Raw genomic sequence first — 18,913 nt, 5'->3', positions numbered from 1 at the left:
CTTTTTAAATCTTTTTTTCATGAGATGATAGCAATAACTGTCAGATTTCTCTAAATATAGGCTCCAAGATGACCTCAACAGCGCTTCATTGCACACCCAGGTTTATTAAATCTATATCACCATGAACATTGAATTTACGCTCACCACTCCATCAACATACCATACAGAGGTCAGCGGACGCATAGACTGGCCCACTCCACTCCTTTCCCAGAATTACACAGTGCCCCTGTGTGCCCTATTGGCTGATTGGGAAGATGAGCAGCTCCTCCAGACCGTTTAACCTGACTCCAAATGGTATTAAAGAGCTGGCCGGGCGTTCAGCCAGAGAGGCCTGGGCCAGTCAATCTCCACTGAAACTGTGCAAGCTGCTCGACACACCGCGGAATAACATTATTCAACCTTGACATATCATATCACTATGATGAGGACATGGCAGATGTGTTTTTCACTGGAAGATGTGGTTCAGAGACTGCAGGGCCCAGGAGGAGAGGGCTGCCATGCCATGGTGCATTGATTGCTCATCAGCCTCACACATCCACCCTCTTCCTCTTCTCTCGTACCTATTTCCCCTCCTGTCTTGTTCTGTCGACGTGTCTTTTCTATCACCCGCTATGCTGCAGTGCTAATAGGTTCCTATATTCATCTCATATTGCAAAATTAGAGGATACAGGTGGCGCAAGATATGACATTGGCAATGGTAGTCACTGATAAAATGGATATTGAGATGCACTCAATATCACTGAGATTCCCTCTTGTCCAGTCTCTTTTCTATAGTCAAACAGCTTTTTCATGAAAAAACTCCACTTTGAAAATTGAACCTTGAAGTTATCGCCTTTTGTGATTCCTAACAAATGTAATTAACAATACACTGACATTATAGTTAGCTCCCCTTGTGGAAAGCAGGAGAGAGTGCAACCCTTCAGTATTAGTTGAGAAAGACATTTTATCAAGAACACTTGACATTACTCATCAAGTAACTCATTTCTCCTGGCTGCAGAATTACAGTGTCCTGCAAAAAAAAAAAAAAAAAAAAAAAAAAAAAAAAAAACCTAACCTCAGAAAGTGTATCAATAATTTGTAAACTAAATCCTATCCTTGGAGATGACCACACAATCTATATTCAAGCTAAACGCCAAGGATTCAAGATGAATTATGTTCATATTTATGAATAAAAACAAAGAACTGGGTCAAGCCATACAAGGACCCTGTGCTTATTTAACTGCACTGAATCTGAGGAGCAAGCTTAGATGTAACATGGAAATTTTAGTACAGCACCAGGCAGCAGGGGTTCTGCAGGAGCTTATAAATATTTTCTTTTGAACATGGACAAAAAGACAAAAGAAGAAAGTTCATGGACACCCTGAGACTTCATTAAACCCTGCCATTTTTCTACCTTAGTGAACAGCAGAATCCTGTCCTATGGAGGAGTGTGAATCGCTCTGAGAGACCTGCCTGGTCCTTATTAAGCTGTCCACATTAAGAATGAAGACGCTCAGGCATGTTTGAAGTCACAATGAGACTTTAATTGTTTGAGATGCTTAGATAACCTCAAGACTCATGTCTGGATGAGTGAGGAAGGAGGAGGACACATTAATGAAGATATCACTGAAATACACCTCATTCAGCACAGGATGAATGCCGTGTTAATGCCTCCCAGCTAGCTCAGTACCCTCAATTCTTCTCACCCATCTAATACAGTCCAACTATGGAAGCACAAAATTCAAACCGACAAGGTCAAAAATATTTTCACTGGCACTTCCAGTTGCATGGTTTCCATAACAACCATTCTAATTTCATCATCCTCCAGCTGGCCCTTTCCAGGGTTCATTGATCGACCTGACAGCTGCAGAACATGACAAGGGCTACTGCATAAGCCTTCCATATAAAGGTTTCATATGGAGTTCGAACAGATCTTATGGCGAGCATCTTCAACCCAAAATTCAAAATTCAAAGCGGATAAAAGTTGTGCAAGTAAATTTCATTGCATTTACAGTCAAATTGATCCTGTCATAGAGAGACAGTAAAATAAGGGGGCATTTATTGGTCATCATCTGTAGCCTTGTAACCTGGTGGAGGGTAAGGGCCAGCAAAGTTGATGTTCATTTAAAAAGTATGAACTTAAAAAATAAATGGTTAAACACAAACCTACCTTCATACACCCTCTTCAGGATGCTCTGCCCGATGATGCAACTCAAATCTTGACTCAGTGCAGATTTGCCAGCATGAAGAAAAGCTTGAGCTGCATCAGTGGCTGAATCAGTCACTGGAGCACATTGTGCCTTATGGCTCCAGGCTTCCCTACACCTACTCTGCCATCAGCTGGCTTACAACGGGCATCTCAGCTTCACCTGCTTGTTTTACAGACCTAAATACGATTATATCTATAGCACAGAAAGGGTTTAACAAACTTGGATGCTTTTGAGTTTTAATCACTTATGATGATGCTCAGTTACCTGGTCTGCATAAATCATTGCCAGTAATCACAAATAAATGCAGTTTGAATGTGACTGTGACATGCAACATATGATAATGATGTAAATGTGAGTAAATTATTCAAGTATAATTCAGTCATGGATGTCAGACGGGTACAGTTTCATCACTTTATTAATGAGTTTAATTATTTATACCAACAAAAACAGTCTCTCTCCCTCCATCCCTCTCTCCATCATCTCCTTTATACAACCGTTCTGTTGCAAACAATGACATTTTACCCTCAGACAAGGGTGATAAAAGAGCAGGGGTCACAACAAATTAAAACCAACGAGTGACTGAAAAGGGGGAAAAAAAGCATAAAAGAACACATTTAGTCAGCTCTTCATTTTAGGAAAAATCATGAGTACAGAGAATTATGTCCATGGTTTGCCAGTACACACACACACACACATACACACACACACACACACACACGTTCGCTCACTCATGCTTTATTTGTGAAGCATACACACTGAAATAACAGGTTAGCCCCGTTACACTCATACTACACACAGTAAGCAAAACAGGAGACGGTTGGACACAGGAGATGTTACATATCATCGGACAGATACATTTTTCCCCCTTTCCTCCACACACACCCAGACACAGCAATATCACCAGGCCACACACACATAGGCTGATCTGCGTTCACACCCAATTCCACAACCCTGTAGACCCAGAGGCATGTAACATTCCCTTCACATTGAAGTTGAACAGAAAACTGTAGTTCCACCTATTGGCTAGCATGTGTACCTGCATACATACAAGACCACTGATTGGAAAGCGCACTCCAATGTCTGGATCAAAGTACAGTATATTGGATGTTACATCATGTGACATTGTTGGACTAAACAAAACAAAAACAAACAAAAAGATTTAAAAAAAAAAGAAAAAAAAAGGGGGGAAAAAAGCACAAACCCCTTATTTTTTTTTAACCCCCCTCGTGGAGAAAACAGACCCCCCTCCCCACCCCACCCAAAAAACACAGTACAATAAATAAAAGAGTCATGACAACATTTATAGGGGACAAGGGAAAGGCAAGAAGAGAGAAATGGAGGGAGAGAGAATAAAAATGAAACATTTTGTTCTGTTTTTCCCCTCCTGAACCAGGGACTGAAATGAAATCGTATTTACAGACTGAGACTGAGGATAAACAGCCCGGCCGCTGCTGCGCCGGATCCTGTCTACTAGAGAGAGAGAGAGAGAGAAAAAAAAAAAAAGATTACAAGAACAACAATATAATAACAATAATAAAAATAACAAAATAAAATAAAATAAAAGGTACTTGATATTTACAATTTAGCTGTGAGAAAAAAAGAAGGGAAGAGGGAGAGAGAAGGCAGAGGGATGAGAGGGAGAAGGAATGGAAGGGAAGGCTCCAAAAAAGGTTGGGTTTTGGGATTCTGAGCATCATTTCTGGTCAGACCATAGCTGACATCAGTGGAAGTCATCCACTGTGGTCAGCTCAGGGTGAACATGCACATGTGTGTGGTGTAAGGAAGAAAACTAGTCCCTGTCAGCGGTAGACTGTGAGGCTGCCAAATCATTCAAGATCAGTGCCTGCCACTATAACAGGACAAGAAGAACCTGATATGAGCGCCACGAGCAGCTTGGTTAGGAACGGGGTAAAGGGGTTCGGACCAATCGCTCTCACTAACAAAGAAAATCCATTCAAAGTCAACACACGTATATGTTCCCCTGCACAAACAATTACTGTGTATACTGGCTTAAATGGAAATGACAACAGAGTCAGGTGAGCAATGAAAGCAGCCAGTAGTCTCTGTACCCAAAGTAACATCAGTGCCAGCACCTGACGAGTCATCCCGTAACAAAATCACATTGAAATGAAACGGAACATTATAAAAGTGACATATAGTTGATGAGGTGACTTTGCACCCAACAGGCTATGTGCTGGGCAACTGTATACATGCCATTGGAGACACTGAGGCTTCTGTATAATGGCCGCTTTAACAGATGCAACTAGAGTCCCACACCAACAGCTCCCTCTCTCCAGCTAGCCCCTTTGGTTCCCCTCTACTCCCTTTGGAGATGTGCAATACTCATATCAGAACAACACGAAAACACTGGCTTTCCAGCTAAACCAATGAAGACATGAGCTTATACTGAAGAAAAGAAACATGCACTCTACTCTCATAAAACTCCCTCAAATAAAACAGTTAAGGCTCTGACATCTGAGTAGAAACAGGCTGCATTTCACAACAGAACGTGGCTCCCTCATTTAGGGTTAGGTAACCTTTTGTAATGACAACATTTAAAAATCACTTATTACCTAAAATGACATGGGCAACATCGACCGAATCAGTGTTTTTCTTTCGTTTGGTATCAAACTGGGATAAAACAAATAAAAATCTCTTCTCTTTTGTTCACCATTTGACTGGGTGAACTGACAACACGCAAGTAGAGTTCAGTGTAGGGAGCAGCGGAAAAGCCATTGGCGTCCTTCAAAGTCCCTCTACAAAGCGGGTTGTACGTGCTGACAATACAGCCGTTCCATTTTAACTCTACTGAGCATGATTGTCAATATCCGTCAGGCCTGAAATGTGACCCTCATTATCAACTCCACGGCCCATCTGGACCCCATTCAACACCGCCACACATAAAATTAGCTAATGCAAATAAATAGAATAAAAAAAGGGGATAAAAGTCAACTGTCATAGATAATACAAAAAAATCTATCGTTAGATCCACAAAACATGTACAGCCTGCCTCCTCATATCCAAAACACCCAGTCTCACCCGTGCAATGGTCTCCATCCTCTCAGGCTAGATGAGAGCTGCCCTGGGCTCACAACTGCAGCTTACGTTAAACTCAAACACGGCTACTTTGAGTGTCCTTAAAAACACCTACGCTCTCCTGAAGCCAAAAGCCACAGAATCCGCTTTATACTGGAAACAGTTCACATCCAGGGGAAATAAGCAATGCTGAGAGTTTGGTGTGGGCGTGTATGTTTTTTTTTTGTTTGTTTGTTTTTTTTTGTTTGTTTGTAAGGAGTTTGGAGCCAGGAGGGAGGTTGAGAGGAAGAAGAGCAGAGAAGAGAAATGGAAAGGGGGAAGACAAGAAAGGACAACAGGGGGATGGATGCTCAGGTGCTGTTGTTGATGGATCCGGGTGCTGAGCTGGGCTGGGCGGTACTGTCTGAGACGCTGCCCTCTGCAGGAGGAGAGAGGGAGCACAGGTTACCCACTATACACAAAACAATGCATTGTGATTCACTATGGGTATTAATGAGACTGATAAAAAAAAAAATGACAACAGGGCACAGCGATATAAATATCACAGTATCTTTGACCCAACACCTTAATTTCAGTACTGTGATAATAGTGCAGAGAAGACTACTGGTGCTTTCATGAGACATTTACAATAACAATCATTAGTAATGTGAACATGATAGCCAAGCAGGTAGAAGCAAACCACAGTGTACTAAGTTCAGAAAATTGCATCACTTTACTGTAAAGCCACCTTTAAAATAAGGATCACGCCAGGTATTTAACAAAATATCAACAAAATGTATATACTTCACGTTTCTGCTAATCTTTTCTGGAGGCAAGCAGTTCTATTTAAGAACTCACGTATCATTTTTCCAACCTTTTATCCATTTATTGGTTTCCATTCTTTTCATGACATCAAAATTAACTTTCCTAGACTTCAAACTTTCTTCATACCAGTATCCCATCAGTATAATAAGGTTGTTCACACATTAGTATTCCTGAAAGCAACAGTACTGCTGCTCTGTTGGACTTGAAAGAGTGAAAAAGGCTCTTTAGCCCTGAAAATAGTCCCTGAGGAAACATTTCCTTAGAAGGTGAATTATCGGTTCTGTGGTTTATGAATGGCTTTGTTAGCTGCAGAAACAGAACATTATAAGCTGGGTATCAATTAAAAATTCTAATTTGAAAACTGAGGGATTGATTTTGATTAAGTGTTGTGACATGTTCAGGACCCCCACCTGATTTGTAAAATGGTTTACTGCAATGTAAAATGTGGTAAATTGGCCAGGCATTCCAAATCACTGGTATGGTCCTTTGAAACCAGGAAAAGAAGACACTTACACAATAGAGGGATAATGCCAGGCCCTATATGACTATCACCGTTGGTTGCCATACATACCATGTGAGGCAGGCGACGTCTGTGCGCGAGCGTGAGGAGGAATGAGTGTGGAGTTCAACTGGGGCTGGATAGACAGCTCTGAAAAGGCAGAAAAAGCAGACAAATGTTAAAGTTTGCACATAACAGTACAATGACATTATGAATTCATTACCTGAGTGTGACCATGTGTGAGCATCAAAGTAAGGGTTAGGGCTTGAGAGAGAGAAATTGTACATTTCCAAAAAAATAAAGAGTGAGTCACAGACTGAAACTGACCAACAGGGCTGAAGTTGAAGAGGAGCGGCAAGTCTCGTCCGCTGGGGAGGCGGGTGTTGGGCTGGCGCAGCTCATCAAAGAAGGCATGGGCGCAGGCCTCCAGGGGAGACAGCCTGGTCACCGGTGTGTATTCCAACAGACGAGAGCAGAGTGAGATCGCCTCAGGTGGGGTGCGAGGCTTAAACACCTGATGGAGGAGCAGAATTGAGAATGAAGAGAGACCAAACTTATGGCTCAGTGCAACAGTCCTGGAGAGATAATATAAGTTCCATTAGGAATTTAGGTTTTTGTAGTGTCAAGACTTGCAAAAAAAACAAAAAAAACAAAAACAAAAATCAAAAGTTTCTTATATGCTCTATGATGTTTTGCCATGATACCAAACTCCTGATTGCTTTCTGAAAGAAAAAAAGCAAATTCTTCTCTGTGGACTTAAGCTGCATGTTTAAGATTTTTTGCCATTGGCTTTACTTTTTCAGTTATAAATACATATACTTAAAACGGAGGCTAATCTCTATCTTGCACTGATGTTCACCAGCAAACAGAGTGTACCTTTGTCCAAGGGTGTGCTTTGATCTGTGGGAATTTGAACTCTGTGTAGTTAGGGTTCATCTCTCGGATCTGCTCTCTCGTTGGAGTCCCCAGAACCTGAGAAATAACAACAGTACATTATTCCATGTGTAATCAATATTTGTTATAATTAAGGATGTGTGTCGATGCAAGAAAGGAGAGGAGGGATTTGTCACTGCAGGTACGGATATAGATTTCCGCCGTTATATTGTTGTATCAAATTCAAAGCCTGCGGACATGCTGTTCATCATTTGCTAACTCCAAAATTTGGATTTAAACATAACTTCACTGAAAATTTACACCTCATCTGGGGAGTTCTTACATACTGATAAGTAGTAGGGCTGTCAGTTTCTCCTAAACATTAGTAATAACCTGTTTTTGAATTGACTGAGATTAGTAAAATTTCTCTGTTCTTGGTAACTTAATGATACTTTGTGCAACGCTATCACATAAAAGCTTGGTGAAATGACTGTATAGAAGCCTGATCCACAGCAGGGTCTGTTCATTATTCATACCATCCCAGAAAATAAAATTACAAAAAAGGCATCAGAATTGTGTTTAAGCCTGCTTTGGAAAAGGGGCTAGGAGTTCTACTCAGAGACTCTATCTGGTGTTGATTCACAGTGTGCGACTTTCTGTTATTTAATTTCTTCAAAGATTTGAGTTGGTGTCCCACTGAATCTTGCATTTTACTGAAATGAATCCAAACCTCACTTGGAGGGGTAGTAATCTCCTGTTTTTGGGCAAGATGCAGGAAGCAAGCACATGTGCTAACTACATAGATTAGGCTAGTAGAGGAGAGCAGCAGAAAATGGGAGTCATGAGGAGTCAGTAATGTGTGGAGTTAAACTTGCATGGGGAAAAAAAAAGCTTTTTATGCATCTGGCAAACAGGATCGGACTAAAATTTGCAGTCCAATAGAGGACTGCAAAAAAAGCAGTCCAATAGAGGGAAATCTGTTGTAACAGCCATATTGTGCACTTAGGGCGTATCATTTCCACTTTCAATTCCATAGCTATCATACCACATCTGACCTCCCAAAATATTCCTTCCCTCTAGTGGTTTGTGCTATCAGTTAGGGTTCTACTCTTGCCCACCTTGATGATCTCTACTAGCTGGTCCACCCCACTGTCTCCGGGGAAGATGGGTTGGCCCAGCAGCAGTTCAGCCAGCACGCAGCCGGCTGACCAGATGTCAATATTGGACGTGTAGTCAGTGGCGCCGAAGATGAGCTCGGGAGCGCGGTAGTATCGTGAGCAGATATAGGACACATTGGGCTCCCCACGAACTAGCTGCTTTGCACTGTGAGCGGTTAGAGAGGAGTCAAGGCAGAAGAGAGGGAGGAAAAAAAGAGACCCAGTCAACATAAACCTTTCATTTTTTCCCTCAGTGTATTTGTTTTCACAAACCCAGGGCAAGTAAGCGACCAAGCTGGGGAGATAAGATGTATGACAGATATACACAGGGAAAGTCAGGACAGAGGAGGAGGGGATGGCTACACAAACAGACAACCACCTAAACATACACTCTGACACAATCACCAGGATGGAGAAACAGAGGCAGACAGAAATATCCAGGGGCACTGTCTGGTACTGACCTGCCAAAGTCACATAGTTTGAGGATGGCCGTCTCGGGGTCCACCAGCAGGTTCTGGGGTTTGATGTCTCTGTGACACACGCCTTGGGAATGGATATAAGCCAGACTGCGGAACAGCTGGTACATGTACACCTGAGGGGGCACACAGGGAAGGCATGACATACACCGGTGTATGACAATTTACACAGAATTATCAAAATGACGCAAATACTAAAATGCCTGGGACAAAAAGCAAATGAGCAGCTGAGCACAAGTCCCCTGTTGTCATTGCTATTATGCCTTTTCCCTGTTATCATGTCAAGTGAGCAGACTGATGACTCAATGGAAAGCTGCTGGATATAATGATCAACGTATTGCCCTGATTAAATCAGAAGATTTCAGTGTGTGAGCAGAAACTTAAAATTTCACTGCAGCCTTGACTGCTAGCCTTGTGTCACTTCAGCTGGACCCCAAGGAGAGCGGCTACTTTTCCACAAATACAAAATCTAGACAGTTGCCTGGATACTGTTACCCAGGATTATCAAATGGTGGTATAATTTCTTATCCAAAGGCTAGCGTGTGTGTGTGTGTGTGTGTGTATGTGTGTCTTAATGTGCCTATCACTTTCCATGTGCTGGTGTGTTTTTGGGCACACTGTGTAGGTGGACTTCGAAAGAAAAAACTGGGTGGTGACTGATGCAGCCTGTTTTTTTTCACTCATCACATGAGGGTGACATGAGGGTGAAAAATAATCCCTGAAGGCTCACAATTTCATCACATACTTCACTGTAGTGTTATGTAGATTTGCGCTGATCTCCAATACGCATTCAAGAATGAATGCAACCTCCAACAGTTGAAATCAAGTGGTGATTAAAACACGTCTTGTCAACACAATAGCAATGTGCAGTGGCCCCACCTACATCTGATTTTCCATCGTCAGAAACCTGAGCATACTGTGGTAAGTGATATGTTATTTTAACACAGTAGCTGGCAAGCAGACTCCACAAGTACTCTGATCTTGCACATTCATTTTGTGTTGGACACTAGCACTACTGGTGGGCTCAAGCAACATTAAAGCTCAACACTGACAAAATTTTGAACACAATTGTCATGACAGCAAAAACTAGGAAAATAAGACCCTGGTGGAACATAACTGTAATTATTCTTTAATCTTTCCTCCTCCTTTATTCATCCTAGATCAATGACATGATTAAGCAAAGACAAACCCAGAAATGCTGACCAGCAACACACACACACACACACGCACAAAAAACAAAAAAAAAAAAAATCACGAATTATAGAGTGATTAACAGATCTGAGAAATTACTAGAATACGCTTTAACATAACAGCTGCCCCGCCCTCCCAAATTAAAACAGTCACATCTGCATGTAATGGATGTCTATGTGGAAGGCAGAAGGGAAAAACCTTTAAAGTCAAATAATTGTCACCATTATTATCATCATCATCATTCACGTGGCGCAACCAAGACAGCAGACGGGTCACAGATCACAAGATGATTACAGCCAAGATGATGGAGGGATGAGAGTTGATAGTGAAAAGGGAACAGAGAGAGAGAAAGAAAGCTGAAGGAGAGAGTGATGATGACAGACATGATGGAAGCTTAGCACACATGGGAGAGGAGGGGAGGAAAGAGGACCCCAGATATGACAAATTCAAATACACCGACATATCAACCTCTTTTTTTTTTTTTTTTTTTTAAGGGAAGAGCTCCTCTGAAAATTAAAGAGAATAAGGATAAATGTCTGTTTAGAATAATGACAGCTGCAAGCAAGGAGACCCTGACCAGGAAATGGTTAAAACCAGAAATCCCCACAGTGGACGAGTAAATGGATGTAATGTATGAAATATTTATGATGGAAAGGCTAACTTTTTTGGTCTAACTGGATGGAGAACACAAAATCACCAGACCAGAATTTGCGTTTTATTAAGTTAAATTATTGCTTACTTCTGATATAACGGAACCCACTGTTTTTGTTTTTGATACTGTGTTGTTATAATACAGTTTGTTCTCTTTGTAATACTGCTAAAAATCAAAAGAAAAGTATATGGAAGAGGATAACACAGGAAACTGATGAGGAGGTAAGGAATCAAAATAATCAAAACATGGACTGTAACACTGCTTCTACAGATAACAACAAGCAGGAGGACACCTTCTAGATGTGTTAAATGTGTTTTACCTCATCTTTATACCATCAATGTACTTTAAAACTTACAAACTCCTTGCATTTCCAAAAAATAAAAAAGGGAACTGTGTTGCTGGAGGAGGGGAGCACGTGAGAGATGAGAGGACGAAGTAAGGGACGACACAAGGGGGGAGGATGGAGACAGAGGTGGTGGCTGAGGGCATAGTCAGTGTGTGTGTGTGTGTGAGTGAGAGTGAGAAAGAGATCAGTATGCATCTCAGCACCACAGGGGAGCAGCAGGCTGAGGTGGGGAAATGGGCCATGAGACAGCTATAATGTCCTCTCAGCTGCTAAAGGCATAGTGTAAAAAAAAAAAAAAAAAAAAGAAAACATTCACATGAAACACAAACTAGCAACCTTTCAGACAGGCAACCAACTGTACAGCAAACAGTTATTCCCATGGGACCATCTTTCCCTTTCTGCCTTCATAATCCTTAACCACTGAGCTTTCTGTAAACCCGTAACAAAAGCACAACAATGGGCATCAACTGACTGTTCTTTCATTTGCCATTGATGTTTCCTTGTGACTCAAAAGGCATTATGACTTAATGACACTTACGTCAAGTAAGTTGGATGATAAATAATTTAAATCCATTGTCTTTAACTATTTGATAACTGGGGTAAGGTAAAGACTAGGCCTGAACAATTTATCAAATTATCAGAATCAGTATACAGAGATGCCCTGGCCTACAAATTACAATAGATATAAGAAAGCATGTCTGTTTTGTAGCAAGATTGCATCACAATTTCAAAAGCTTTTTCAGTGAAAATGAAAATTATAGTGCACAAATGATCATTCCAAACAAAATTGCAAATCACATCACAATATCAATATACTGTAAAATCAATTGCAATATGTTGTGTTTTTTTTTTAGCCATATTGTCAAGGCCTAGTGAGGACTTACAATGAGTCTCATATTTAAAAGTTCCTTTTTAGTTATGAGAAGAGGACGGTGGGGAGTTATATGAAATGTTTATGATTAATGTTTTCGTAACAGAACTTCTACTTCCTTATATGAAACAGATATTGCTCAGTGTTGATTTTCTTGAGTGTTGTAAGCTATGATGCAGTTTGCTAGTGTACGGTCGAGGAGAAGTAAAACACCTCAGCCATGAATGACTAACTTAGATTTACCTCTTGATGCCTAAACTGCTGTAGCAATAGCACAAAGAAAAAAAGACTAGAGAGCAAATCCAGCAGTCTGTGTATCTCAGCCCACCTTAACATAGATGATGGGGATTGTAGTCTTGGCCTTGTTGAAGTGCCGAGCCACCCTGTACACCGTTTCAGGGACAAAGTCCAGTACCAGGTTCAGGTAGACCTCATCTTTCTGGGTGGGGGGGACAACAGCAGGACAGAAGGGTCAGAGATCAAGGCATAATCTAAATCATCAAATCAAGCCATATTAATCCAGACAGAGGGGTTGACAGAATGCAAATATGGCAAAAGTGAATTCTATGAGCATAAAAAGCAAAGAAGAACTTAAATTTTAATTTAAGATGGAATATAATTGGGACAGTTAAGCAAACCAAAAGCCAGAAACTTCAACCTAAATAGAAAGCAGCAATGAAGGCTAGAATATAGACATGGCCCTACTTGTGAGCAACAAATCTGTGAATCATCCTTGATGAATGTACTGTTAAATGATTGGGCGTGGAGACACTCCCTCAAGAAGTAAATCTTCCTATGTACAAATCAATCAGTGCATACACACCTTCTCTCCACTGGAGTAGAAGAAGTAGCGTAGTCTCACAATGTTGCAGTGGTCCAGTTTCCTCATAATCTGTAATTCTCGGTTCTACGATGAGAGCAAGGTGGGGAGATGGGGGAATAAAGACACAAGCCAGGGTCATGGATGGCATTATGGAAGAAAATGTCTGTTATAGCAAAGTGACATGTGGTCTTTTATTCTGTAATATGGCACATTTAATTCCAATCCAGAGGGTCAGAGAGTAATGTCTTATCAACAAAACTAAATAAAATAAAGCCATTTCTTTATAATGCACAAATGACTCCTACTGACAGAGCAGGATTTTGTACTGCTTTTTTTTTTAAACAAAGCAAACAGGTCAAAGTGTACCTTAAACCTCTTGTCCTGTAGAACCTTCTTGATCGCCACCATCTCCTGGCTGTCAATGAGGCGGGCCTGGTACACCACTCCAAAGGAGCCATTGCCTATCACCTTGATGTCTGTGTAGGACACTTCCTGTGGGCGGTCGGGGCCCTGGCCAGGCGTGGCTACCACTGTCGTCACTTTGCCGCTGTCTCCTGGTGGATGAGGGTATAGATACGCTTAGAGTGTGAAACCCCATGATTACTAGTTGATATTTTACATCATCTTAGTCATTCTTCTAAGGAGATAATCATCTCCATCAAATTTAATGCTGACAGAAGAATTTCACATGGCAAGTCTCTCCAAAATAGACATAATGCTGTGGAATGAAACCCTGAAAATAAGCCAATATGGAATGGTAGACACACTTTTCTGTCCACTGTCCCACCTTCACATACAAACACACAAGACACCAAACACAGGGACGTAACTTCCTCCAGCTCAGCCTTTCCACACATGTCCCAGAGACACTAAACGTCCACAAGCACTCCCTCCTTCGCTAAATCTCACTGGTGGTTCCCGAGTCTGCTGGCGGGTAATGAGCTCCTGATACTTCCCAACATCTTTCCCTGCTGTGCCAAAAGAAAACTAGCTTACAGACACCATCCCAGTTCCCACTCTGCACCTTGGCAATCTCATTCACCTCAGTGTCCCCATTCTGATAATTTCTCACACAAAAACACATCCCATGGATGAGTTGAGGTAATCACTGATAACACATATTAGCTGAGTGGATAGGTTAGATCTTTAGCACTAGAGACTGATTAGACTTTGCAGAAAGGGATGAATGCAAGGTGGACATCAGAACAGTGTCACTGTCAGGCTCACATATGACCTTGTGGACAGCATGCAAACTGAGATGTTCACAATCTGACATTAAGTGACAGTCCCAGTTTGGGTCAAATAGTAGCTCAGTGTGTTGCGTGTGCACACGTGAAGGCTGGGTCAAAAATGATCTGACAATCACCACCAGAAGCAATGACATTGAGAGGGAAGAAGAGCAGAGAAGAGGCCTGTTGCCAAACAGCTTGTCAGAGCCTGTGATAAAATTGCACGGACAGTAGCACACCCAGAGTGCTACCATTTCCTGGGTTTGCTCACTTAGCCTGTCTCAACAAGACCCCTCCTGATCGCTAGTAGGACTGTGTCTCCTAATTCAGCTGCAGACTTACATCTTTCACTGCTACACATATCTCAAAATGGAGGCAGATGACAAGGCTTGAGGGTCTTTCCAACAACCTGACGGCAGAACTGTTGCTTACGCTGCGATTTCTAACTGTATGAATAAGAGCTGGTACTGATCTGATCCAGTATCGGTACTGGGTGCCAATACTGACTTAATTCACCAATCGGATATCAGACTGACATTACCAATCCACATATTGACCCTGCCGCATAGTCTGATGATGTTATGAATTAAAAGTATATAGTAATACACTTAAGCCCATACTCAACATGTTGTAGCACATAATTAGTGATTAAAACAGTTCTACAAAGTTGTTGTCACAATATTTGAGCTAGATGTGCATGCAGGGCTTGCGCTGGACCATGAGTCTGCAAGTGATTGAGCTCGTAAAGGGTTTTTTACATGGGCAACGAAAATTGCCCAGCCTTAATTCATTTTCCAAGAGAGGTGAACAGCGGAGCAATGCGGGCGGGTTAAACTGATAAACTGATGATCTCCCACTCCTGTTTCATGACTCTTTTGCCCACAACCAACAACCACCTACAATGTTTACTTTGCTAATAAGCATTTTTAGACATTTGTAACACATTTTACAATTTTTTAGGGTGTACACCATTTGCATTTCTTTTCTGCTGAAGTGCAACAGTCGTTATGGTTACAACGTGCAGACCCGCAGGTCAACCCAACGTAATTTATCCCTTCACACGAGACGCAGAGTACGGCAGAACGGGAGCGTGGAGCTGCATAGGATTTTCATCTGCCGCCTAAAAAAGCCCTTTGCTAAGAGGTATTGTGTGGTTTCCTACAGCTTTGTGTAACCTTGCACATTATAATGAGAAAGATAGCAATAATATTCAAGAGAAGAGAACTCTGGCATTGCATTGACAGATATCTAAATTCAGGTATCAAAATTGGAACTGAAAACAAAATGTATTCGTGGATCTCTAGTATGAATATAACTGCTTCAAGTATGACACCGAATATTAGAGTGATTTAATAAATATGGAACACTATTACTATGTCCAGGTGGCTGCGGATGACTAAAACAGTGAAGTTCCTACAATATGTCAAGCTTTATCCAAGTAAATTGCTATTAACAGCTTGCTCATAGTCGATATAAGTCACGTCTCTGCCGTCCAACTGTAATATTCACTTTTCTGTGGTTGTTCCTTGTGAGGTTCCTGCAGGTTTCTGTACTCTACTCTTGCTCCACAAAACACTGTTCTGTATGCTGCCTTTTAGCATCACTTTCGCACTCTTTTTAAACAAGTTGAGTCAGAGGGGAGGACATTAAATATGGAGCAGCCACGGCATGATAGTCCCTTGAATAATGAATGCAAAGATGAGCACTCTGGCCAGCTGTCAGTGAATAGCTTTGGTTTCTGTGGAAGTTAACACAAGCATGATGAGTAAGAGAAAATGGGAAAGCGGGGAGTTACTTACAACAGATCCAGACTTTTCTAAATATAAAATTTCAGTGCACCCACACCATAATTAAATAATCTGAAGATGGATACACTAAGTGTGGGTAGGAGGAGAATTTACTCCAAAGCTACTGGCGCTGGTAAGGTTCAGCCTCTCAATCAATTAATACACCGCCACCCTAAATATCTGCACAATAACTAATGTGAAAGTGCAAAATGGGCAATTTATGTGGCAATAAACTGATTGTGAAATACAAACCAATAGCAACTTTAAGAAGATTAACACCAATGTAGCCTATCACAGACTAAAATCAGCCAACATTTAAACTACTGAATCTCTATAGTCAAATGCCACCAAAGTCGCAAAATATCTGACAATTTCTCCAAGGGCTATAGATTAAAACCTGGAAAACAGGCTGCAAGCTCACTCGGCAGCGTGACTAAGTAATACGAGAAGCAGTTAACCACACTGACCTGCTTGTACAACACTGTGCTGTCTCACATTTTCAACTCTTGATATCTGCTTTACACTTCAATCATATACCAGCCAGTGCTTCTTCTAGCCTCGGAAACTAGTGCTACCTAAAACAGGACTTTCATTTTGGTTTCTTCAAGGTCCAGACACCTCTGAGGGAGGAACAATGCTTTAACAGTGAGGCACACCCAGGTAGGTTAACTATGAGCAAGAAAAACAAGCATTCAAAAGCAACAACAGAGATGATCTGAGCCAAGCATGTTAATGAAGATTTGCCAATTAGCTACATGTACTAACATGAGCAAACGCTGACCAAATAGCATACAAATCTGGACTTCAACTCATCTTCTTTGTTACTTATTTAATCTATTCCAATTATCACCCTTGTGCCATACTTCTGTATTAATTCATTTCAAACCTAAAATAATTCCACTTTCCCACATGTAAGACACTGGTATGCTTCAATTATTCTTGCATGCTGGCAAAAAGTTATATTTGACACAAGTGTTCTGATGCATTTTTCTAGCAATGGTCTTTCCAAATCTAACCTTGCAAACACATCTCTTGATCACTACAGGTCTTCAGCCAATTACCACCTTTGCACAGCTACACTACACCTGGGCAAGTCCTTGTCATCGACCATCAAACCAGCTGGAAAGACACACTGCTGTTTCCAGCATTGCTGGGTAAGGAAAACGGGAAATGGGGAAGGGGAATGTTCAATACAGCCATCAACCTAAAAGTAGCCATATCAGGTTGGTGGTGTAATCTATCTGAAGGAATAAAAGCTTCCTGTGAGGCTCAGAGAAACATAATTTAGCTCAGGACCTGGCAACCACTGTCCTGTTGAGTAGAGCAACATAAGCAACATCAAGCCACAAACAGCTGTACTCAGCTGTGTGCTTTCATTACTAAGCTAGCACATCCTCACTCTGTCTGAGACTGAAACCTTTATATAAGTTTATACCTGATCTAGAGAGCCTGATCCGTTCTCACTAAGTTGTCTTCATGGATCTATATATTAAGATATGATATCTAGGTCATTAGATAACGTACTCTAAGGTAACGTCAGCTGACGGTAACGTTAACATTAGCTAATATTAGCTAGCGTTAGTTAATGAGCGAGCAACAAAGGTACTTATGACTTCACGCAATTACTGTTCAAAATCAAGGCTGTAGATTCAAGATCAGTGAGGTATACTTCAGTGCAAACTGCACTAACGCTAACTTTGTCTGGTGACCGCTATCCACCAAGATCAGGCTGGACTGAGGACGACGCCTAGACCAGTTCATTCTCAGCTCAGCCCATTACTGTCGTTAGCAGGCTAACTAGCTTTCCCTACACCTGGACGACGAATGTGTGAGAGGGCCGGCTCACACTAACGCTACACTTATAATCCGTTATTAATGAAGAGCTAACATTGATGATATCGTGAGGGTTTGAAATATTTCCGAACCAAAGTGGCAATGTGTTCGTTTACAGCTTGGTAGCCGAAGCTAGTGTTAGCATTAGCAGAGCAATAAAACCTTGATGGCAGAGGTTGCTTATTGAAAAACACTGCTATCGTTAGCTGACTGGCTAACTTAAGTTAGTTAGCAGGCTAACGGCTACCTGGCTAAGGTTAGCAGACCGATGAACGCTGGCTAACGCTTCCTCGACATCAGAGAAAAGCAGAAACATGACTTAAAAGATTATAACACGTAGCTTGAAAATAACGTTTTCGTCAGACTTATGCTATACTAGTCAGTGCTTACTTGATAGTTTCAAATTTCCGAAGCTCGTCGAGCTGCTTCCACTGGCCTGTGAAGCCCCAGTTTTTCCTGCCGAGCTTCCGCCGGCGACTGCTGATCCGGCACCGGCTGCAGCGGCTCCGGGAGCTCCGGGAGGCTCAGCGAATGAGCTGGTCCTGGGCCGCCCGCTGCCGCTCATATTTGTGTGAACTAAAGCCGGGGTCGGGAAGGTGATAGTTAAAAGAGTCAGGCAGGCAAAAACTCGGGTTAGATAAATGTATATTAATATGTGATATGAATAAAACTACACTTACAGCGTTTTGTATAGGTTGTCCGTCTCCCCCTTTCTTCCTCTGTGGGACAGTGATGGTGGGGGGACTGGGGAGTTGACGCACAACAACGTAAGGCTCGTGATGATTCATGGGAAAAGGAGTTTTTCTTTTCTTTTTTTTTTTTTTTAAACCCATGACTCGACCTGCCTTGAAGTATTGCATGAAACATATTTACACGTATAGTGAAAATGAATCATTGCAGTTCCCTCTGTGTTATGTGATGGATACAATACCTACAATACAGAGGTCAGTGTATTTTAACGCAACTTTTTAACTCAAGTACATGTTAATGGGACTCTCACAATTTAAACACTCTATAATGGCCAGCAATGACAACAAGCACACCTGTAAGGATGAGAAAATAACTCAAAATTTTATTATAATTTCAAAACTCAGTGATCATGACAGAAAACACAACAAATCGAATATGCAAAGTACAAATCATCAGC

The 18,913-nt window shown here is 41.5% G+C and overlaps 1 protein-coding gene across 1 annotated transcript; it reads right to left on the bottom strand.

Moving 5' to 3' along the window:
• Positions 1 to 2,586: 2,586 nt before the first annotated feature.
• Positions 2,587 to 18,541, bottom strand: gsk3ab (glycogen synthase kinase 3 alpha b). Its single transcript, XM_030073048.1, has 11 exons — positions 18,447 to 18,541; positions 18,157 to 18,342; positions 13,284 to 13,471; positions 12,918 to 13,001; positions 12,423 to 12,533; positions 9,020 to 9,150; positions 8,520 to 8,724; positions 7,405 to 7,500; positions 6,856 to 7,042; positions 6,601 to 6,678; positions 2,587 to 5,643 (listed from the first exon to the last, which is right to left on the bottom strand). The coding sequence occupies exons 2-11, from the start codon at positions 18,329 to 18,331 to the stop codon at positions 5,576 to 5,578; spliced, it is 1,323 nt and encodes a 440-aa protein (XP_029928908.1). The 5' UTR covers positions 18,332 to 18,342; positions 18,447 to 18,541; the 3' UTR covers positions 2,587 to 5,575.
• Between the last annotated feature and the right edge of the window lie 372 nt (positions 18,542 to 18,913).

Source organism: Myripristis murdjan, chromosome 16, assembly GCF_902150065.1.
Source record: "Myripristis murdjan chromosome 16, fMyrMur1.1, whole genome shotgun sequence".
Classification (NCBI taxonomy): domain Eukaryota; kingdom Metazoa; phylum Chordata; class Actinopteri; order Holocentriformes; family Holocentridae; genus Myripristis; species Myripristis murdjan.
Note: the sequence above shows the minus strand (reverse complement) of the source record. Positions and strands in the feature narration are given on the sequence as shown.

Coding starts and splice junctions, on each gene's coding strand:
- gsk3ab (XM_030073048.1), bottom strand. CDS start 18,331: ATGAGCGGCAGCGGGCGGCCCAGGACCAGCTCATTCGCTGAGCCTCCC. Junction 8,725..9,019: donor AAACTATGTGACTTTGGCAG/GTCAGTACCAGA, acceptor AACCGCTCACAG/TGCAAAGCAGCTAGTTCGTG. Junction 6,679..6,855: donor CTTCAACTTCAGCCCTGTTG/GTCAGTTTCAGT, acceptor CTGCCTTTTCAG/AGCTGTCTATCCAGCCCCAG.